Here is a 24,878-nt window from a genome sequence, read left to right as displayed (position 1 = left end):
ATAATATTACTTTCTGTGTTATTGGGTCTTTGTTTTAATCCGTGTGTCCCCTTTAATCGTGACTAAAAAACACCCTGGGTTGTGATTTTGCATGAAAGCTATTTGGTCCAATCACAGTACGTTTCTCTGATAATGATTTATTCAAAAACAAAGAATACTTGTTTGCTCGCAAAATCCATGGCCCCAAAAAAAAGATGGATGCACACATATGTTGATAGCTTGCTGGTTTGTTCCTTATCTTTATTGTTTATTTAAATGACTGTTATGTATGGACTCTGACATGACAGGCCAATAAGCTAAAAGGTCCTAACAAACAATACAAAAATATATTAATATTACATGTTACTACATGTACTTTAGATTTTTCACATAAAATGAATGCACGACACTGCCATCGAGTTTAATAGCTCTGCTACAACAAACATCATCCTGCTCAATCTGCTATAGACACCTATGAAAAAAGCTCAGGAGACACCCCACACATTAGTGTTACGCGCCAGCACACACATGCTATGCAAACATGCAGACAAATATAAGCGTACACACTTAAACAGGGAGCCAAGCATTATTACGGGTGGGGTGGCAGGATTTATTGGCTATCTTTCTTTCTCTTTTGATTAAAAATGTCTCCTTCTCACTGTGATTTATGAGTTTAAATGGAAGGGATGGAAGGCAGAGAGAGAGAGAGAGAGAGAGAGAGAGAGAGAGAGAGAGAGAGAGAGAGAGAGAGAGAGAGAGAGAGAGAGAGAGAAGAGAGAGAGAGAGAGAGGGTGAGAGAAGGAGATGACATCATGCTTCCAGCTGGGCTTTTCTGCAAAAGTGTGGCATCCATTGTGTGTGTGTGCATGTGTGTGTGCGTGTGCGTGTGTGTGTGTATAAGTGAGGGAGAGAAAGTGTTGATAAAGGAGGTGGTTGGTGTCTTTGCCCCCCCCTCCCTATCCTCTCAGTCCACCAGGTGGGAGTGAATATAATTGGACAACTGCACCACTGTGTGTGTGTGTGTGTGTGTGTGCGTGTGTGTGTGTGTGTGTGTGTGTGTGTGTGTGTGTGTGTGTGTGTGTGTGTGCATGCGTGCGTGCGTGTGTGTGTGCGCGTACGAAAGACAATCAGATGGAGCAAAATGAAGTAGTCTTTTTGAGTGTGTGCATATATTTCCAGACGTAATTGTAGGGCTATGCTGTATGGCCCCAAAAAGAGAAGAAGCGGAAAATTAGAAAACAAAAACATGTGTGAACATGAGTAAGAGACAGAGACACAGAGTGGGAGAGCTCCACAAAAGCAGCGATCATATCCACTGGCAGGACAGACAAAGACTGGCAGATACTGACAGATGGGGAGGGAGCCCTGCTGTTGTGTATTTGTTAGTGTTTGTGTGTGTGTGTGAGAGAGAGAGAGAGAGAGAGAGAGAGAGAGAGAGAGAGGGAAAGAGTCGAGAGAGAGAGAAGTATTGCTAATCTCCACAAAAGATGAAGCAGACTGCACTTAATGTTATTTAAACCAGGGTGAGCAAACAGAGGCTGTGAGTAAGTTGAAGAAGACGAAAAAAACCTGCGTCCTTCCACGGTGGCAAATTAACTGAGAATTAGAAGATAAAAAAAACAAAAACACACGTCTTTCTAGTCAACATGTTGAGAGAAGGAGCTTTTGCACATCGGCTTTCATCTTACCCTGAAAATGAGTGTGTGACCCTGATGTGAGAGGCATAAAAGGCAAAGAGGAAGAAGACAAAGACATCTGTTTGACATCTGTCTGAGTGCAATTTCAGATGTTTTCAGCCAGCTGAGCCGAAAGACACTTGAATTATGCTACAAGACACTCAAACCACCGTCCAATCAAGAGCAGACAGCTATGTTGCAACATGAGAACAATCAAGTCCCCCTCATGCTATCTTGAACCACTGAGAACAAACTCACTGAATTTGTGGATCTCAGACAAATGAAAAGACAGAGAGAGGAAACAAGGACAAAAAAAGCGATTTCTCTCACAAATGTCCTAAGAAAGGCAGATAATCAGGTAGGGCTCATTTTCCGGCAGATTGTTCATCTCTTCCTCTGTATTTCTTTGGAATATCTTTCTATGGGCTGTACCAAAGAGTTTAACCTCTAAAGTGTCATTTATAACTTTGAAATTCAAATTCTGAATTGACCTTTAAATGATGTGCTGATTGAATATTTCATTTTTGCATTTTTATTTAATCTGTTTAAATCTGGTATCTCTGCATATTTGCTTACGCTACACTAATTAGATTACAATGGTGGACCATTGCATTTTACAACAATTGTTTGAAAAGCTGTAAGTCAATGACCCTCTTCATTTTTTTGGGAAGATTTAATATAGTTTTCCTTTCTTGTTACATTTCTATATCTGCTTATCTTGTGAAAGGTCAAAACATATTTTTTTATATGGCTGTTTTCCTTTCAATTGAACATCCGTGAAGAGAAAGGAGTAGAGAAGGGTAATGACTTCCAGCAAAGGGCTGCAAGTACTGCCGCTCAGTAAGAACACATTTGTAAGGGGGATTTACCAGGTGAACCACTGGTGCGCTGTTTATTATGATATTTTATATTTGCTTTAATCTTGTTTTTTGTATCTTTTTGCCTTAAATATTGTTATACTGAGAGAGAGACACACACAGTGGGGTAAAGAAAAATAACTTTCGATAGGCACATACAATACAAAGCCATATATCGATTTACATGTTGCATAAACATGTCGCTGACACACTTCAACACACAGGCTCTAACTGATCTACAGCAGACAATTCAGGACGTCATACATACATATTTCATCCCACTTACCCAGGCACACAGGATTTACAAACAATGAAACCTAGAGGAGACACTCGCCATCACCCTTGTTCCGTTTCTCTACAGCGCCTCCTCTTTGTTTTGTCTCCTTAATGCTACTCTAAGCCTATCTTAACGGGGAAATGGTGCAGAACAAATCCTAAGCAGGAGTTGACGGGTGGGATAAGAGCTACTGATGTTCCTCTGGTATTAACATGGGGAGATATGGAGGACCATTTAAAAACATGAATAGTGTCTAAATGGCAAATATTTTTGAGACCTGTGATTTAAAAGAAATGCCAAATTGGGGCTGATTAGTACCACAGAAACATTAGCTTATAATCTCATGTGCAGTCTTTTTAAAAGTGAATGTGTCGCTCAATAATTTCATGTCCTTGTTTTCAGCCATTGAGCAAAATCATAGAGGCCCTACATGCTCACTCATCCCAAGTGCAATACAAATACTAAATCAGATGTGAGATTGGCATTTAGGATTATAAGTCAAAACAAGATCTGAGCTTGTGGTGAAGTTCTTATTTTCTTTGGCTGAGGCATACAGTAGGATGACATCCTATAAAAAACATGCCTGTTGAAGATGAAAACAGCTTTTCCGAGATGAGATACTATTTCAGATAGTAATCGAATACAAGCCTTTACATGCTGACCTAAAGCAAACTCGAAAGGACAGTAACATAAAGCAGCAAGAAAAATGTTCACTAATGTCTTGTTTACTCGCCATATTTGCCACCTTCCATATTCTGTTTACAACCAGTGTATCAGATATGTACAAAAGACATCTATAAGGCTACATAGGAAAGCCGAGAGGTTATCATTAATAGTATGGTTACTCAGTGTCCTGGTACTTACATGAGGCGTGGGAGCCGGTGAGCAGCAGTGATAGCAGCAGAGTGGTGACAGGCAGCAGGAGTGTCAAGGAGAGGCGAGGGGCACCGCTTGTGGCCATCTTGGCACCAGTAGGGAAAGGGGGGGGGCAGGGAGGGGTAGGGTGGGACTGATCTTTGACCTGGCTGGAGAGCCGAGGCCCCGACTACGCAGGGAAGGTTGGGGTCTTCACGCAGGATGGTTTGGCACTCTGTAAAAAACAGGAGGAGAGGATAAACATTAGACCCAAATGAAATGTACATTATTTTACCCAAGAAGGGTTGGCTAACGTTTATACTGTTTTTTTTTCAGACTATAGGCAATTCTGCTGCGCTTTCCACAACATCTCACTGCTGCTGACGACACATACATGGAAGGAGGGTAATGGTGTTGGAGGCAAAATCTTCTTTCACACAACCTGTTCAAGGTGGGACAGTTGCGCCGTTATTTCACCTTACTGGGGGGACAGAGTTGCGCAGAAGTGAAGGTAGTGACAGAACTAACGTATGTGTTCAAGATTAATAATGGCATTTCTTCATGGAAGTATTGCGCGATCGCTCTGTGAAAAGGGCTCACATACCCCACACCCTGTAATCGCTCAATCTCTCAACCAGGGCCCTTTGAAACTCCTAGGTTAGCGGGGGAGTCAATGTTTTCTACAGTTTTTTTTATTTCTTAATCACAGGATCTTGACGTTATTTGCTTATCTCTTTGCCCTTGTAATTGAACAGGCACCCAATGATATTCCAGGCAGCGTCTCTTTGTTTTAGTCAAATTGCCATTAATCCCCCAAGCTAAACAGAAAGACTGGGTACGCCTTCCACCTACACGCCACTTTTCTCTCATTTATATGGCTGGTGCAGCACAAAGCCACCACCAAGAGGTTCCATATGCTTTAATTAAAAGATGTCAATGAAGAGACAAAGAAAGAGAGAAGTAAACGAGATCCATGTCATGAATTTAATGAGTTTGTCGACCACTTGACAAAAGCAAACTGTGTGTCAGCAATCAATCTTTAAACGGTTCCTTCTTAGAGGACCCAGATGACAGGTCCCAGGTTAGGGGCCCTATGGCGGCATTTGATCTGCTTTAGTGTCCTTGTGCAAGACACTGAACTCCTCTCAGCTACAGTGATGCTGCTACTCTGCTGAGCCCACACGAGTGGTGAGGGTGACTCTCTAGAAGTGAGATTAATTACCTGCACACACGGTGGTGAATAGGCTACTACTGTACAGTGATACAAACTGTGCAGAGAGTACACGGTCAACAACTGTGTGGGTATATCTCGACAAAAAGACAAAAAAATCACCTTAATCAAAAAAATGAGTGGCTTTATCAACCAAGTCAAGAAGCTTTTAAAGTGTAAAGTTACATATATTTAGCTGCTCAACAGGGCCACATTGTGACTGTGGCCTTGTGTGAGAGGCGGACCACCACAGCTAATTGCAGTGTAACCAAGCACCTCAGACAGCAGGCATATACAAGCGTCCCACCCTTCACAGCAACAGCACCAGTCTCTTTAACGGGCAAAATGGAACAGACAGACACATGCAGCAGCAGGCGCACTTAAAATAAAACCACAAAGCCATGCAGCCATGCAGCAAAACCCACGCACACATGTAAATCTACAATTTTTTTCCCACAAAATACAAATAGAAAAATTCAAGAACACGTGACACGCACGCACTTACAAGAACACAAAGGGACGGATCAACAATAGGTCGTTCATGCCAGAAGAGAGTGGGAGTATTTCAGTAGCTCAGCTCTTCTTTCAACACAATATTATAGACACACGACCAACATGTGTGTCCTTTCCCTTCTTTTTCCTGGCAGGTAATGTCATTGGTGGGAACTGAGGGAAATACAGAAACATGAATAGCGAGACTGGGGGAGTATCAAATTATCTAGGAGACCTCTGAATGATGCCCCTTTTGTTCCGACTGTAAACATTGGTGGAGGTAGAGGGAGTCTTGCCATGCCTGTAGGGAATTATTCTATCTACGTTCACAAAGTGCCTAGGTTATGATTTATGACCATACCCTTAGGGCATGGTTTTTTATCTCCTCCTCTGGTTGCTATACAAACTCCACAACACAATTACAAACAGCTATTGGTGTTGAACGGCCTCCCAAAACATAACCCAAGGCCAAGTGTGGGCTCCAGGTTAACCATAGGCACTGTTCAAACAGCTCAATGATTCCTTTTCTGAACTGTAAATGAAAAAATAAGAACAGGCCAGATGAAGAAGTGTAGAATGAAAGGTACACGTATGTTTCATTATTCCCTGAGGGATAATATCTTATATTTCTATTTTAAATAACAACAAATGCAATTCTAAACAGAGATGCCAATATGTTGCTAAAGCAGTCCTTCACTCAAAATAAAAATATGATATTGAAAACACAACATACTTTCCTGTCATTAATACCCCAATTGGAAAACCTGTCAAATGTTGCTTAAAGCATGCATTACTTTTTCTCTAGAAATGGGCCGAGGAAAGATAGAGTATTTAGAATTCTGGCCTTGCTAGCAGAGAGGCCGATCGATTGATAAACCATTTACCTCAGCTGCTTCCACAGTAAAGGCTATGGCCATGAGGAAACTGCTAATGGTCATGTTTTGCGAATTCAATGTGACAAAATGACTAGCACTACAGCAATTCACTAATTTATTCTGGAAATCTAGTAAATTACATTAACTTACATGCATCTCAAATGGGAAGCTAATGTTCAGTATTTGGTAAAAGTCATACATATTAACAAGACAGAATTATCGCTAGCCTTTCTGACATTACGTGGAATTAAAAGTATTTCACCTTCAACAGTTTTAAGCATTTTTTTCTGAATGGAATGAAATTGGTGCTACTCATATTTTGTTTTAGACTAACAGCCCAGACAAAGTCTATCCATTAAATTCCAGGTGATTCCCATTGATGGCCAATGAATATATATTGAAGCTCGAACTTCCTTTTAATATCTGGCAATCACTCCAGGTATTAAACAGTCACCAGGCTTCAGTAATTACATCCAAAATGGCAACACAATTTCCAAAGAGTGGTAGCAGTCACTGGCTATCAGGGACTCTCACTTTGACATGGTCAAGCTTTAAATTCAGCTCATTTCCCCATGCAATATTGAAACTAATGCATTTGATTACTGAGATTGAGAACGGCAGTGAAGGGAATGGGAGATGGGAATAAGCACCACAAGCATGAAATGAGAGAAGGACCAAGAGATATAAAAGTGTGCACATCTACACACAAGCCACAATGGGACAAGAACAAATAAAAAGAAAGAATGCATTTTAAAAAGGGAAGGAAGAAGCAGGTAAGTATATACATCCATTTTCCGCAAAGAGAGGAGACTAGTAGTGACTTTAAGACGCAAAGCTATTTCCATCAACTCCTATACACTTCACTATAAGAAACAGCCCCTCCCCCACCCACCCACACTTACATACACACACTGCAAAGATGTTAAGTTGTATATTCAAGGAGAAAAACAACAACTTATCACCTGAGGGACCACATTAATAATCCCTTTCATGAGGTGGAACAGTAAGCACACTTGGGCGCAAAGGCATGCACACATAATACACACACGGACACACAAAACACCCTCTAGTTTGGTTGAGCTTGATGATAAAAACGGCGTGTCTGATGTCCTAAAAAAGAATAATATATCCTGTTTGTTGAGCCCCCCAAAAGTTGGACTTTCTGCTTTATGTTTTCATGCATTGTTTGGTTACAAGAGTTTATGGACAACATCTACATATCGATTCCTTGAAGCAGCCTGGTCGGGATGTTGATAATTCCCCAGGAATGCCTATATTATAATGTGGAAGTCATGGCAAATATGTCCATAAATGGTAATACAAAGATTATGAGTATTGTTTCAGAAAAATCCACATTTCCAACACATTAGTTCCTCGATACCAAAACGACTCTTGAAAACATCAGAATGGGTGCCCACCCTTGAGAGTATGACAACAGTAGAGGACTATGACACCTAATATGTTTGTGAAAAGTAAGGTAGGGTTGTTTTGGTTCATATAGTGTTGATATAAAATTGCAGCACCAAGCTTTTCAAGGATGGGGATAAAGGAAAAAAAGAGGTAAGCAGTGATCATAAAATTCTACCACCAGTAAAACACTTTAAAAGTGTAACGTGGCATAAATATTCATTAGACATGTAATTTTCTTTGAGGAATGATGGTAAAAAACTGAATATTTTGTGCATGACCATATAGTTAATGTCTAGTTTGCTGTTTAATTGCATCATGTTTCAGGCCAGCAACACTTGCTCCACTCCCTACATCTCTGAGTGCTGCAGTTCTTCTGATACCAAAGGTGTGCTAACTGGATAGCATCATGGTCAGAACATGGATGTAAGTATGAACGACTATTTTAGGAAAACAAAATATTCTTCAGAGGAAATATTGTGTGGATTTTGAAATGCAAAAAAATCCACACTAATGCCATGAAATCACTCTTAATGTATTTTGTAAAACAAAGGGAATGAGGGTGACACAGTAGCTAATTGTCATGTTAAGCTGATTGTCATGATAATAAGCTAGTTCAAGATAATGTCATTGCTATGCTGTTTTCTGGTGAAGGATGGTGGAAAAATACTTATTTTAAAAGCGAATACTGGCTTTTTCATGGCCCTCTCTAAACTCTGCTATCTGCTGTCTGCTGTTTATGTTCGGCCTTCAACTGATGAAGTTTTTATGCGCCAGCCCCGAGTAACAGGCTTTTACCTCAGCCAGTGTACTGCCTTTTATTGATTCATACCCTACAAGAAGACCAACAACACACAGATATATGATGCATAACCTTTTAGTGTTTCAGAGTGTGTCCATATGTGATGTGTTAATCGTATGAGTTCTATGTTTACATTAGTGTCGTTGCTTCTTTATTTCAGCCTCTTTGAACAATTGTGTCCATGTGTTTCTGTTCATAAATATATAGTTCTTTATGTGTAGCGGTTTTTATTTGCATGTGATACCATGTTTTATTTAATTTATGTGTGCATTTGGCATTCCAACGATTAATAATTTAGAGTAAACTTATTTATGTGTGTACATGGTATGTCTGTGAGAAGCAGAGATGTATCTAGACACAAAAAGGCACACAAAAACACAGCCCAACCTCAGTTATAAAACAAGTCTCCAGGAACCATCTGTTTTTCACCATGCTGAAACCATAACAGTATTGATTCCATGTGTCATTGCTAAAGTTTCCCTCACTCTCTCTATCCCAACCTCTCTTTTTCTCACTCATTGCACCCTTGTAGCTTTCTGTATCAGAATACTGGCTACATCTTGGAGAAAAATGCACTATGAGAGATACAAAAGGGAAAACCATACCCTGTCCTGTGGTGCCTTAAAGCTATGTATATTTTGAGAAACATATGGGCAGTATTTGATAAAGGCTGTGTGTCCGTAGGAAAGTGTGTTTGGTTTCTAAATATATCCTCCTGATCAAACTAGTCGTCCTTCAAATCCTCCATCTCTGTTTTCTTTTTCGCCATCCAACCCCCTCCCTTCCCCTCCCTCATTTCCTCTCTCCTTCCCTTCCCCCCTCGAACTCATGCATACTAAACTATGCTTGCATTGCAGATGTTTGGTAGGGAATCACATGAATTTGCATGGAACTGCAGGACTATTATGTAAATGCTCCAGTGTGTATCTACCTCCTAGCTTTACTCTTTCGTTGCCATCCACTTCTTCCATGTCAGAGGAATTTAAAACAAGGCACACCTGTCACCCTGTGTATGGGAAACCCCAGTGGAATTTACAGGGGAGCTTACGGGAGGTAAACATATTCATACTCCACTTCGAGCGTTAGAACTATTAACGAAGCACTTTTATACTAATAAAGGACTGGCTTACCTAAAGCCAGTTGAGTAGCACTTGAAATGTTTGGCTCTATGAAACCTGATGTACTTATATGATTCTGTTTTCTTCAAGGTTGTGTCTTCCTGGTCGAATGTACTTATTGTAAGTCGCTTTGGATAAAAGCGTCAGCTAAATGCAATGTAATGTAATGTAATGTAATACGTGTTGCAAGATAGTGTCTGTAATATTAACAGCGGTAAATGCAACTGGTAGTTAGGTCTGCATGGATCAGAGTCTAACAAATGTGACTATTTCCTTGAAGTTGCATATTTGACATTTTTGGTACAGAAATCAGATCCCAGGGAAAGGATAGATCTAATTGAGAGTCTCCATTCTCACGCCTTTGGAAGACAAGTATCCAAGGACAACCAAATCAAACAACTGATAATTTGAACGTTTGTACCCAGAGAATAAACTTCAGAGCATATTAAATAAGAAATGTATTTCCAGTTAGGCAACGCATGAGCAACCCTTTTTTGCCTGAAGTGGAGGTTGTTTGCATAGGTAGGGGGTCTGCGCCGCCGTGACCTCATTAAGAGATTGCAGAACGCCCTGCCCTAGCAACCTCTCCTTGGAGTAGCTTTCCCATGGGCCTTTGCCCTCAACTGTTCCCAACCTCCCAGGCCCAGAAATGGTGCTTGACACCTCAGAGACACCGTGTGTTGGCCATCTGCTATACCCCTGGGAGTACCATAACCTTTCTCAGAGATTTTATGAGCCTTTCAAGTTCCTGTTTGCATTTTAAAAATAGATTTAGCTTTAAAGAACTTTGAATCACTAGTGTTTTTTTCTATCTAGTAGAAGTTGCCAACTTTTCTTGCCTGATTGTCGGCATGACAGTATAGCATTCTAAGGGTCCCTCTAATGAGTCAGTCCAAAACTCAAAAGTGCTTTTCAAAGGTTGTGAATCATCAGTGTTTTGTTATGTTGTCTGATCAATGTTCAGGCAGCCTTCAGACATTGGAAAAATGATAGACTGTCTGACTACACCCTAAAAGGAACTAGGGGTTTAGAAAAACATTTGAGACCAAATGACCAGAAGCCCTCAACCTATTGTTTATCTCCAGGTGTTGCTCTGATTTCGATCGTGGGAAATAGGTTTACTTTCAGCATTATGAGCATGCACTGTCCTTCTAATAAACACCTAGGGCTGTGAGGCTTTTTGCTGAAATCCACCTCGACTGAGGTTGACTGCACAGCAGCGAGCATCAGGGTCATGCAGCGGGGGCAAACCGATTGGCAGCTGGGAGGCTTGGACGGCAAGCTGACCTCCTAAATGCGGACTTTATTGCACAGCCATTTGTTTACCACAGAGGGGTGACACACTATCTGTCTCCTGTGCAACCTCGCCATACTGTGACTCCACAAGTTGGCAGGCGGAATCCGCACATACTGACACACAAAGAGGACACTTGTTTTTATGTTGTGCCCCTCCTGGTCTGTAGCACTGGCTGCCAGGGATCGTACTTGCCAAAGGTTACAGGTGTCTGTCATAGCAATCACCTTGTCTTGGAAGAGTCTGGATATTATATATGGGGAAGTATTTAATTATAGGACTCGGCACAGGTCACTGTTGATAGCTGCAAGAAGAGAGGTGAGCCAGAGGATGTGAGACAGTCATTGACAATAAAGGGACTGTGGGTTGGGGATGTGGTGTGTATATGTGTGTCAGATTGTGATGGTCGAAATACGTTTAATGATGGGTAAAAGGGGTGACATCAGTTTTTGGACTTCTGACAATAGTGTCTGACAAGCACTGAACTGACTGGCCAGAGGCTTGATCGCCCTTTAAATATTACCACAGGGGGGGAAAGAAGTTTTTGAAGGACAGCTGGGAGAGTTGTGGAAGAGCGTTTCATATTCATCCTGGAAGTGGGTTGCGGTTGGGGGGAATGAGATTATTCTAAGTGATCGAGGAGGAGGCGGAGGAGGGAAAGACTGGCAGACCAGGGTGTTTAGAAAATGGCTCCAAAACTCCTCCGTGTAATTGGCAGGGCTCACTGTGAAACATTTGCAGTGTGGTTTGAGAAGTCTCATTTCTAAAATGAGATAGTATACCATTTAAAAAAAACTGTTACACCTACACAACAACATAACTGCTGCCATTTTAGAAACTTTACAACTGAGTGAAATGGCGCTATCTTTGGCCCTTTGCTTTAAAAAGTTTTAAAATATAAAATACAACATGAGAGCTTATTTTAAGGATTGATGTCTTTAATTTTTTTTAAGGAAATCGTGTTTGCTGAAAAATAGTATTTGCACTATGAATTCAGCATGATATATGATAAAACAAATAGATATACTATCACAGAGCCATCGGGGGCAATATGAATGCTAAGGTTTTTTTATTTATTTTTTTTACCTGCCTAGTATATTGGAATTTAACATTGTTGCAAATTCCAAAAAAGGAAACCTGGATATTTTTAGGATTTTTCTGCTGACTCTCCTGTGCAACTTTAGGGACTGGTCATAGAGTATGTGGACCTGATAAATATTTCCTCTAGAAAGAGAGTCAATAATAGATAACTGACATTCTATACTCTGAAGTATCATTATCTTTTAATACATTTCAGTGAGTAGGTAAAGCGGGTCGTCCTTTAAATTACAAACTTGATCCTTTACTCCTATTGCATGCATGAGGAAGGGTATTTGAGCAAACATTGAACCCCAAGCTGCCTCGGACAGGTAGGCCATGCACCTTGCATGGCGGCTCCACCACCATCAGTCTATCAATGTGGGTGTGCTTGTGTGAATTTGAAGCAAATTCTAAAAAGCTTTGTCGAGTAAAGTAAAAAGGAACTTTATAAATGCAGTCCATTTACCAATCTCAATTTTATTATTTTTTTTAAACTTAGACAAGACTCTCAGCCATCAACAGGCAAACTAAATTAGTTTCATTTTGTGCCCTTTCAGGTTTCAGAATATAATTCTTAGTCGCTTTGGTATATCATTTAGTATCATATAATACAAGCCTGCAACCTCTTCTGAAGCAAGGCTGCTTTTTCAAGGCTCCTATCTAAGGACCCTTTTGTCCTGGCAGCTTTTTTGATTAATCCTGTATGTGTGTCTCAAGAGTGGGAAAGAGAAAGAGCCAAACACAAACTAGTGCATCGACACACAAAGACTCACTGATATGCGGCTTTCACACCAGCGCTTTTCCCTTTCTAGCTCCGAGCGGGAGCTTTTCTGGTTCAGCTCCGGTTTCCCTTTTCTGCTCCCGCTCTGCTCCCGCTCTGTTCACACCGCCCAGAGCTGCCGCTGCTGCGTCATGACGTCACCGTTTACGTGCCTGCTTCATAAAATCCAAACCGCGCGGAAATCCCTCACATCGACAACAACAACAATGGCCGATTGTATTGAAGCGCTGTTCGCTTTGGTTATCCTCTTACGAAACGAAATGGAAGGCATCGGACGACTTTACAAGGGACGACTTTACTTGTAACTTTACAAACATCACATGCGAAATGCAAGACTTCTTTGTGGTCTTCAGCATCTACTTCCGACAATTTTTTGGAGCTGGAAGTGCACCGGATTCCGGAGCTAAGAGGCGGCGCCTCTGCGGTGTGAACAGGAAAAACCGGTACTTTTCAGGCTCCAGCTCCGAGCCGGAGCTGAAAACGCGTTGGTGTGAAAGGGGCAATAGAGGAGCTCACACAATTGAACACACAGGGGGAAACTCTATTGGCACTGTTGATAACAAACCCTCTCTTCATCAAGGGGGGTCATCTTCTTCAGGCTTCTCTTTTCAGGTAATTCATTGAAAATGGAGCAAATCCTTGTAATTTGCCTCTGAAAGTGGGTCAAAGCCCATCAGCGGGCTAAGTAATACTATTTTACTTCACTGAACTAGCCAGAGTTTCTAAGATTTACTTTTTCCAAATATGTTTGGGGATGGGGTATTTTATTTATTTTATTGTGTACATCTTTGTGCTAGTATCTTACTATTGACCTCAACAAGGAATACACATGGAAATGATTGATCTAGTGATGCAGACAGATACACCACTTGACATTTGTTTCTAATACAAAATGTTTTGGTTTGTATGTTTCGGCACAAATGTTCAAATGGCATGTAATTGCTTCATTTTCACTGTGGTTGTTTGAAGTGACTAGATCTGATTATATGGTTCAATGTGCAAGAAAGAATATAAACATGCTACCATGGCAATTAGTGTTGTGCAACTTCATGTGGAGCAGACTGTGGTTAGATTGTGTTTGGGCTGAAGGTTAGGGGAGTATCTGTACCCCTGTCAATCACACAGCATTGTAAAGAGCAGAGACAGATGGCGAGGTTGACCCGCACTCTGTCTTTCTGCCTGTCAGTCCAACCATCACAGTCCCACCACCAGCACTGCCACTGAAAGCCTGGGAAGGACAACTGTTTTTGACATCTACTTTTAAAAAGGCACAGGGAACAGACAGCAGCAAATGCAACACTTTGACTCAGCACTTTCTACCTAAGAAAACAAGCCCTGTTTTTCAAAAGAGTGTGCTATAGCAAACCAGACAGAACCAGAACCAGAACAGAAGACAGGACTACAAACAAACAATGATTTCGCAAAAAATAATTACAAGTAAACAAAACACATCCTTACAAACAAAACCCTATGAAACCCATCATAGGGTGGAATCAAAATGTTGGAACTACATTGAATTTTAAATGTCTAAATAGAATGATGCTCATGATCATAGCACCATGCCGCAACAAATAAAGGAAGTCACAATAGACAGTCACGTTGGCATACAGAAACTTGCCTTTTGAAGCTTTTTTTAAATCAAAAGAACTGTTAACTGAAATAATAGTACAAAATGACAATTTTAGATGTTTGGAAGCACATGACTGTTACATTTCCCACAAAAATCATCCCCCTTTTTTTCGATAACCATCAGCTGGCAAAGTACAAGAAGTCTTGTGTCCTTTGGCCAACCATTCAGGCTCAAGCCCTCATGTGACCTGTGGAGCATTTAGCCAGAAGTTGGCAGATGCTGTACGGGTGGGGGGGATTCAGTGGGAGGTAATAACGTGGCATGATCCATATTAATGAATTCCTCTACAGTGAATTATTGAAACACAGGGCCTGTGTTGTGAACTGACCCTAGTCTCCTCTTGCCAAGCAGAATAAAGAGTTTGTTTGTGCCACAGACAGAAGGTAATTGTGGACGACGGGTATGCGTGTGGGCAAAAGTCAGAAGCACGCGTTGATGATGAACATGCTGGAGTTTCCACGAAACCTTAGTACATACAAAAAGGAACAGACAGTTGCCACACATGTATGGCTTTTCAGCGGTGTGTTAAGTGTCTCATGAATTATCTTTAGAGTGTCTACAAAGTCAGCAATCACTCTTTTGAACCCCCCTACACTGACCCTTTCACTTCAACCAATGACCTTCCAACATAATCCCTTTACACCCCCACAACACCCAGCCACTTTGTATGCCGTTGACTTGAGAATGAATTTCTGAGGGCCCAGGGAGGGATGGGAGGTAAGGGGGGTGGCGTTGAGTTCAAAGTTGAGAGGTCAGACAGCTGGTAAACCTCTTTAAAATCCTCTTTTTTATTTTCTACAGCACAAATTCCTTCACAGCAGGGTACCGTTGTCGCCATCCATCCCAGCCTGATTTAACTCTGAGCATATGTATGGGTTTTTGCACACTTTATGTGTGTGAGTCACACTCGTGCTTTGGTGTGCATATAAAATGTCATATTTTTAAGAGATATCAGAACACAAAAGCAAATGTATTCTGCAGAATTGAAAACAGCAACACCCCAGTAGAGAAGGGCTGAGTGGAGGGTACTGGGTTTGTTTGTTTCTCTGCTTGCAGTATCCACACTGATTTTAAGTGGTGGTAGAGTGGGAGGGGGTGCTTTTAAGTCCTACAACTAATGCATAAACAAGATCCCTTTCTCTCTGTCTCGCTGTCTTTTATTTCCTCTGTATGTTTGTCATTTTACCACTTTGCACACCCATGCTGTGTATTGTTGTGCTGTGTGCCACGCTGCATGGAGTGAGTGGAAGAAAAGGAAATAAAGAAACTTTAAAGGAATGTGACATGCTTATGCAGCCAAGGAGACATATATTTACACATGCAAACATCCACATACTGTATGTACTCATATGTAGAGAAACTTGGCTGGCACAAATAAAAAATGTTTTGCAAATATAATCAAAAAGTGATTTAAAAAAACCACACAAGTGGAGACACCACATCCCTGTCTGATCGACAGATAAGTCAGTCGGAGACAGACCAAGGGTGAAGCCACGGGAGGGACTGGTTGGAGATGGTGCAGGTCTGAGATGGGAGGGTTTATGGACTTAATGGAGACAGATTAATGTATCATTAGGGCCCAGACAAGGCGGTGGAGCCACTGCCAGTGACAGTGATCAGAAGAACAATGTATACTCAGACAGGCTTGTAGAGAAGTCTTGCGATAGCTCACACTGCAGAGTCAATGCTTCATGTAGCAGTTCAGGCATTGAGCACTTAGCTCAAGAGCACTTTTGCATTGATGGTGGGTGCTGTAATTCCTGCTCCCCTCGAATCAGCAGCTTGCCGCTGAAACAGAACCTCCTGTCTCAGAATTAAACTAGAAGCCTCTCAGTTTCAGTGATTTACAAGCCAGAGGCAACCGGCAGAATCTTGGCCTACAACTTTGCATGGGATGGTATAAGCTCCTAAACTAAACCCTATACATGTTTTATTGTTGTAATCCAGTTATGGATTAACATGTGTTTTACTATGTAATCCATAAACAGGCCTACATTTGGCCTCAGTTTATAGTCACAAGACGGATATGTTGTTTTGGACTTGACTATTACGGTTTTGACAGGGTTTTGGCCACTGGTGAATCCATTAGGTTTTTAGCTCTCTTTTTTTTCCAAAGCCTGCATTCTCATTTTAGGATTGTCTCTTGAGAGGCTATCAGGAAGTAAACACTAAACTGTGGAAGATGCAAAGCCACAGCTGGTTCCCTAGTGAGAGGACAAAAGGATTTCTTCTATATCTTGTCATTTATGAGCAGTGGCCATATTCAATGGTGAGTCATCATCACTGGCCAAGTATCCATTTTAAAGGCTGTTTTATGCAGGAAAAAAAGTGTAAATTGAAAGTAATACTTTTATAAGTATTATTAACATTATTTCTCCTGAATCCTTAAGAGTTAGATCTAGACTATTTTCCGACGTTGGCTCAGCTTTTCAAAACATGCTTGTGTCAAAATGTTTCATAGATAACTGAACTTGTTTAACACACCTTTCACTCAGGGTCAGGGATCATCTTAAGAGTGTAATTGGTGGATATTGTGAGGAATTGCAGTATCTCCTTCTCCTTTTTTCTGTTTGTCTGTCTTCCTGGCTGGGCGTGGTTGACCTACTTTCCGTTTCCCGCCAACTCACCTCCGCTCCTGTTTCTCATCATCACTGATTACCACTACTCACCTGCTGCTGCTTAAAACTCCGGTTCGATCATCAGACTTCGCCAGTTCTTCGTATACTCACAGTGGTAAACTCCAGTTCCGGCTGACTAGAATTGCTAGTCTTTTTGTATACTCTTCCAGTTGGATTTTTCATATACTAATCCTGTTCTGTTTTGTGCCTGTTCCAGAAACTCCATATTCCATTCCGTCCTGCCTGCCACGTCCAGCCCAACCTCCGTCTCAACCCTGCTCCACGTTCTTCCCACTCTGTTGAGAGTTTGCTTTGTCTCCTGCCTGTTTTTTGAGGACTTGAATAAATCCAGTCTTTTTGACACTTCACCTAAGTCTCCGACCCAAGTGTTCTTGCATAGCGGGTTCAAGTTTTGAGTCTCTTTACGAGGAGCGTAACCGAAGAACTGGCCAAGAATGAACCCCGCAGGATCCGGAGCCGATTCTACCCCAATCCTTCATGCCCTGTCAAGTCAGGGTTCCCTCCTGGGTGAACACGAAAAGCTCATCAGAGCGTTGGTTGATAGTAACCGGTCCATGGCTCATCATGTCTCCGAGTTGGCGTGCCAGATCTCTGCTCTCACTACCTCGACGGTAGCATTTCAGGCTACTCCCAGTCCAGTCCCTTTGCCCCCTCCTCGCCAGGATTTTCCTATCACCGATCCTGAGCCATTTCACGGAGATGTGGAGAAATGCAGAGGTTTTTTGTTTCAATGTAACAAGGTTTTTCGCCAGCGTCCTGTTGCTTTTGCTGCTGAAGCAACGAGGATTCATTTTGTTTTGGGGTTGCTCCGCGGGAGAGCTTTAACCTGGGCAGAGGCTTTAAACTCTTCGGTGGATTTTGACACTCTACGTTTTGAGGGCTTCTCTGATCGGTTCTCAGCTGTTTTTGATCATCCCAACTCCTCTGGCTCCGCCGAGAATAAGCTGCTTAGCCTGCAACAAGGAAGCCGGACAGTGGCTGATTGCTCCATCGAGTTTCACACACTCGCTGCAGAGGCTCGATGGGACGAGGCAGCTCTCAAGGCGGTGTTTTTAAGAGGATTAAGTGACCAGCTTCGGGACGAATTGGCAGCACGAGACATTCCAGCGGATCTCTCAGAGCTGATCTCCTTAGTGTCTCGTTTGGACGGTCGTCTACGGGAGCGCCGAGCTGAGCGAACACGGAGGGATTCACCAGTCTCACTCAGTAAGCCCAGTTTTTCCTCCTACTCTGCTCACTCGGTGTCTAGACCTCCATCTTTTCCTCCGCCGTCCAGCGTGCACACCTCTTCTCAGGAGGAGCCCATGCAACTGGGTCGTGCTAGACTTTCTCTGGAGGAGCGTCAGTGCCGGATAGGTGCAGGCCAATGCCTGTATTGTGGAAAGACTGGGCATAGCATTCCCAAAGTTCTGCCCAGTACGTCCAAACTGGGAGGCTCGTCAGTAAGATTGGGGGTTCTGACGAGTCCACAGCAATCATCTCTAACCCCATCCTTGACTCGTTTTCTTATTCCCGCCAAGCTCTGTGTTAGTTCTATGACATTGCCTCTCCAGGCTCTCATTGATTCTGGTGCGGAGGATAGCTTTTTGGACCAGGAGCTAGCTGAACAGCTGGGACTCTGCTTGAAGCCGCTAGAGGAACCGTTAACTGCCTATGCTCTAAATGGACAAATCATCTCCTCAGTCACAGCACAGTCACCCCTTGTGACTTTAATCACCTCCGGAAACCACCGTGAACTTATCCAGTTTAAGGTAATATCCTCTCCTTCTACACCTCTGGTTTTGGGTTACCGTGGCTACGTACTCACAACCCACACATTGATTGGGCTAAGGGAAGGATTATTGAATGGGATCAGCACTGTCTCGCTAACTGCCTGTGTTCTGCCATACCTTCAACTTCTGTTTCCCCAAATCCTGTTGTCTGCCCTGATGCATCTGTAGATTTGACTGGTGTTCCTACTACTTACCACGACCTGCGTTGGGTCTTCAGCAAAGAGAGGGCCCTCTCTCTTCCTCCCCACCGACCCTACGACTGCCCAATTGATCTGCTCTCTGGAGCTCCTCTGCCCTCCAGCCGCCTCTACAATCTGTCCCATCCTGAGAGGGAGGCTATGGAGCTTTATATCACGGACTCTGTGGCTGCTGGTATTATTTGTCCCTCCTCTTCTCCTGTGGGTGCCCGGTTCTTCTTTGTAGGCAAGAAGGATAAGTCGCTACGACCTTGCATAGACTTTCGGGGGTTAAACAATATCACGGTCAAGAACAAGTACCCATTACCCCTTCTCACCTCAGCTTTTGAACCTCTCCAAGAGGCAACCCTGTTCACCAAGCTTGACCTTCGAAACGCCTATCATCTGATCCGCATTTGCCAGGGGGATGAATGGAAGACAGCGTTTAACACTCCATTGGGCCATTTTGAATATCTGGTCATGCCTTTTGGTCTCACTAACGCCCCAGCAGTTTTCCAGGCTATGATCAATGATGTCTTGTGTGACTTCCTTAACCGCTTTGTCTTTGTCTACTTAGACGACATCCTGATTTTCTCCAGGAATCAGGAGGAACACGAGGACCATGTCCGCAGGGTCCTACAGAGACTGCTGGAGAACAAGCTCTATGTTAAGGCGGAGAAGTGCGAGTTCCACCAGAACCGGATCAGCTTCCTGGGCTACATCATCAGCCAGGGCAAGGTGGAGGCAGACCCTGGAAAGATCAAGGCAGTGGTGGAGTGGCCAGTCCCAACTACAAGGAGGGAGCTCCAGAGGTTTCTGGGATTTGCCAACTTTTACCGTCACTTCATCCGGAACTTCAGTAAGGTAGCTGCACCTCTCTCCAGACTCACCTCCGTCAACATCACGTTCTGTTGGACTCCAGAGGCTAACAGAGCTTTCATCAAACTCAAGTCCTTGTTCACCTCAGCTCCCATCCTTATTCAGCCAGACACAGAGAAGCAGTTTGTTGTGGAGGTGGACGCGTCTGATACTGGAGTAGGAGCAGTTTTGTCTCAGACGGCTGGTCCTGATAACATCCTCCATCCCTGTGCTTTTTTTTCACGTCGCCTCTCTCCTGCGGAGCGGAATTATGATGTTGGTAACAGGGAGCTTCTGGCTGTTAAATTGACACTAGAGGAGTGGAGACACTGGCTCGAAGGCAGCAAGCAGCCTTTCCTGGTCTGGACGGACCACAAAAATCTCTCCTACATCCAGTCGGCGAAGCGACTGAATTCCCGACAGGCCAGATGGGCTCTGTTCTTCTGTCGCTTCGACTTTTGCCTCACCTTCCGCCCTGGCTCCAGGAATGTAAAACCCGATGCTCTGTCTAGGCTATACTCTCCTGACTCTCCTGATCCTCCAGATGCTTCAATCCTTCCCAAGAGTTGTGTAGTAGGCACCCTCTCTTGGGAGATTAATAACACCATCCTGGAGGCATTGAGAGAGCAACCAGACCCAGGCAATGGTCCTCCGAACCGTCGGTTTGTTCCTGATGCTGCCCGCTCCAATCTTCTACAGTGGGTCCACAATTCCCGGTTCTCAATCCATCCCGGAGGAAACCGCACTCTTTCTTTCCTGAAGAGACATTTCTGGTGGCCAACGATCAACAGGGACACTCTGGAGTACGTTTCTGCCTGTCCCACGTGTGCTAGGAGTAAGTCCTCCCACCAGTCTCCTGCAGGGTTGCTCCAGCCCCTACCTATCCCTAGTCGTCCCTGGTCACACATCGCACTGGATTTTGTTACCGGCCTGTGCCCCTCCCAGGGCAACACCACAATCCTCACTATTGTAGACCGGTTTTCCAAGTCGGCTCACTTCGTTGCTCTTCCAAAACTCCCGTCAGCCCTGGAGACCTCCCAACTCCTCACAGAACATGTTTTCCGGTTACATGGTATCCCTGCCGACATTGTCTCAGACCGCGGTCCCCAGTTCACCTCTCGAGTTTGGAGGGAGTTTTGTCAATCCCTAGGAGCCTCAGTCAGCCTGACTTCTGGATATCACCCCCAATCAAACGGCCAAACAGAACGAACTAATCAGGACCTGGAGTCAGCTCTCCGCTGCATCACCGACCGAAACCCCTCTACTTGGAGCTCTCATCTCTCCTGGGTTGAGTACTCCCACAACGCACTTACCTGCTCCGCTACTGGTCTCTCCCCCTTTGAGGCTTCATTAGGGTACCAGCCGCCCCTGTTCCCCGAAGAGGAGCGATACATAGCAGTTACCTCAGTCCAGCAGCATGTGCGTCGCTGTCAGAAAATCTGGAGAGATACACGATCTGCCCTTCTCCAGACTTCGGCACGGAACCAGCGATCAGCCAACCGTCACAGAAAGGCAGCTCCTCTATACGTCCCAGGCCAGTCAGTCTGGTTGTCCTCCCGCAACATTCCTCTCATCTCTGATTCCAAGAAGCTTTCCCCACGCTTCATTGGTCCTTTTCCCATCCTAAGGATCATTAACCCTTCCGCGGTTCGGTTAAAGCTTCCCAGAGCTCTGAGAATTCACCCCACTTTCCACGTGTCTCAGATTAAGCAGGTTCACACCAGTGAATTGAGCCCTCCGGCCTTACCCCCTCCTCCCGCCCGTATCCTCGACAATCACCCTGCTTATACGGTGCACCGTCTTTTGGACGTCAGACGTCGGGGCAGGGGTTTCCAGTATCTGGTGGACTGGGAGGCTTATGGCCTCGAGGAGCGATGCTGGGTTCCTCGTTCCCGTGTCCTGGACTCAATCATGGTGAGGGCCTTTCACAGGGCTCATCCAAACAAGCCTGGTGGTCGCCAGGTGGCTCCCATTGAGGGGGGGGGTACTGTGAGGAATTGCAGTATCTCCTTCTCCTTTTTTCTGTTTGTCTGTCTTCCTGGCTGGGCGTGGTTGACCTACTTTCCGTTTCCCGCCAACTCACCTCCGCTCCTGTTTCTCATCATCACTGATTACCACTACTCACCTGCTGCTGCTTAAAACTCCGGTTCGATCATCAGACTTTGCCAGTTCTTCGTATACTCACAGTGGTAAACTCCAGTTCCGGCTGACTAGAATTGCTAGTCTTTTTGTATACTCTTCCAGTTGGATTTTTCATATACTAATCCTGTTCTGTTTTGTGCCTGTTCCAGAAACTCCATATTCCATTCCGTCCTGCCTGCCACGTCCAGCCCAACCTCCGTCTCAGCCCTGCTCCACGTTCTTCCCACTCTGTTGAGAGTTTGCTTTGTCTCCTGCCTGTTTATTGAGGACTTGAATAAATCCAGTCTTTTTGACACTTCACCTAAGTCTCCGTCCCAAGTGTTCTTGCATAGCGGGTTCAAGTTTTGAGTCTCTTTACGAGGAGCGTAACAGATATCTTCTGATATGAATGATGGAGGCTTTGTTAAGTGAAAATGTGCCTCTTTTTAACAACACAAAATTAAAACATTAAGGTGGTAGATTTAAAAGAAAACAGTGGGAAAAGCATATAAGAGTACCAATGACACAAACGCAAAGACAATTAATCGTAGGAGAAGAGTGACAGAGAGAACAGAAATTGAGAAGGAGCATAAAATGATGAGATGCCAAGCTGCCGTACCACCACCAAGCTGCTCATCTTGTTGGCGGCTTTCATTCAGCCACGAGGCCAATTCTTTTTTTCTTGCTTTTTATATTTATTTTTGTTTTGCTTATTCACCGTAAGAGTTGTGTACAACTCGTTTGCTTGTTCGCGTCGCACATTTGGATCAACCTCACTCGCCGTTCTTCATTGGACTGAAAAAGACGGCTGGTTTTTCCAAAGCCTTTGGGCCTTGAAATGCATGCGGGCTGGAATCCAAAGCCCCTAATCACAGCTAAGGGAATAGGCTGAGAGGAGAGTCACGATTTGTGGCAAGGGAGGAACAGAGAAGGAGAGAAAGGAAAACGGGAGAAAAGCTAAAAAGGAAAAGAGGGATGATGGGAGGGAAGGTAGCAGACAAAAAGCCATTACTACCAGAGACAATATAGCTCATGCTTATTACATCAATTGGACCAAATTGAAGGCCTTGTATGATGGAATGGTATTGAGTGTGTAGTATGACCAAATGAGTGTGTGTGTTTGTGTGGGCATAACTTTCCATGTGTGTAACTTCATGACAGGTCTTCATGAGAGTGTAAGGCAGTGTATTCATGTATTTGTACGTACATTATGCGTGTCATGTATGAGATGTGACAGTGTGTGCGTGTGTTTTTGCAGCCTGCCACTCCGGTACACCTCAAGCTGTTCAGCTGTCGTCAAGCTCGCTCAGCAAGAAGCGAGCTGCTCCATCTGGTCAACCCACCCCTCCTCTGTCTTCTCTAGACTCTCCGTGTATAATCCTGTGTTGTGTGTGTGTGTGTGTGTGTGTGTGTGTGTGTGTGTGTGTGTGTGTGTGTGTGTGTTGTGTGTTGTGTGTGTGTGTGTGTGTGTGTGTGTGTGTGTGTGTGTGTGTGCACAAGCATGGCTTACAATCACATGCCCCAATGTGAATACACACACATGCACACATGTGCGGCCATTCTCTGTATTATGCAATGTTCCGTATAGTAAACAAATTGAGTATAATCTACCTATCCACTTATCCCTTGCTTGCACCCATACGCACACAATCACACAAATACACACACACGCAGCAGCTTAAACAGGTACTATAAAATTAATCCGTATTCTATTACCCTTTCATCCCTCATTTCAGCCCTGTGTTTGACTGCATGATAGCAGGACAGCCTCAGGTAAATTAGAGAAAATGACACAAAATGAGCGGCTGGAGAGACAACAGGAAAAGCCCAAAGCCCACTATTTGTTTACCATTGTGGCTAATTGTTGGCAAAGTAATGTATATTTTGTGAGCACAAATAAGTGAAAAAGATCAAATCAATAATTATGACTATTTTAAAACAACCTATTACTTATATTTTCCAATAAATTAACAAGCCATGAGAAGAGAGGTTTCAGCCAAAGTGATGAATGACAATGCAACGTAACCTGCTCTTTCAAATATCCATTACCAAGGGCTTTTATACCATATAACAGGATCAAAACATATATAACCTGAGAAAATAGCGGACCTGGATACACACTACATGTCAATTCCGTCAACTCCCTGGACTTGCGTAAGATGCAGCCTAAAATGTGTGATGAAAAAAAGTATGTAAAAAATCCACCAAACCAATTAAATACTATAAAAAGCATGGCGGTTAACTCCTCTAATGAAATGACAGAATCAGAAAGAATCCTCTATGTTTATAGACAAAATGTGTCATTTGGTGGATGCTTGGTGCCCTAGATATCAAATGTGGGATGAATTGAGTGTGTGACGACGAGTGTGTTTGTCACTAACAAGACCCCATGGGTCTGCCTCAGTCACCTGGGCATCACAGCACAGCTCGTAGCCAGGTCGACTCATGAATGAACCCAGAGCAACAACAGCAATCTCCAGCATTTTCAACAGAGTGACTGTGTGTGTGTGTGTGTGTGTGTGTGTGTGTGTGTGTGTGTGTGTGTGTGTGTGTGTGTGTGTGTGTGTGTGTGTGTGTGTGTGTGTGTGTGTGTGTGTGTGTGTGTGTGTGTGTGTGTGTGTGTGTGGAAGACTACTTCAGAGCTGTAGTGCAGCTTATGAGGGGCCGTGTAGGCCAAAATTCAAACTCACCTCGCACACACACTACTGAAAACATCTGGCCTTGCACACACACTACTGAAATACTGTCACATTCACTACTGAACACCTCACACACACACTACTGAAAACATCTGGCCTTGCACACACACTACTGAAATACTCTCACATTCACTACTGAACACCTCACACACACACTACTGAAAATTATGCCTCACACACACACTATTGAAATCCTCTCACATTCACTACTGAACACCTCACACACACTACTGAAAATTAAGCCTCACACACACACTACTGAAAACATCTGGCCTTGCAC

General features: G+C 43.5%; 1 protein-coding gene across 16 annotated transcripts in view; it reads right to left on the bottom strand.

The window, feature by feature from the left end:
* ptprsa (protein tyrosine phosphatase receptor type Sa) overlaps positions 1-24,878 on the bottom strand; it is a 242,357-nt gene that overhangs the window by 127,321 nt on the left and 90,158 nt on the right. For all 16 annotated transcript variants that reach the window (XM_034213083.1, XM_034213086.1, XM_034213088.1 and 13 more), the window contains one exon: positions 3,654-3,879. In XM_034213083.1, the coding sequence (XP_034068974.1) occupies positions 3,654-3,750 (97 nt within the window). In that variant the 5' untranslated portion in view covers positions 3,751-3,879. The remainder of the gene's footprint in view (positions 1-3,653; positions 3,880-24,878) is intronic.

This window comes from Gymnodraco acuticeps, unplaced genomic scaffold (genome assembly GCF_902827175.1).
Source record: "Gymnodraco acuticeps unplaced genomic scaffold, fGymAcu1.1, whole genome shotgun sequence".
In the NCBI taxonomy this organism is placed as follows: Eukaryota; Metazoa; Chordata; class Actinopteri; order Perciformes; family Bathydraconidae; genus Gymnodraco; species Gymnodraco acuticeps.
The sequence above is the reverse complement of the archived record's forward strand: the minus strand, read 5'-3'. Positions and strand labels throughout refer to the sequence as shown.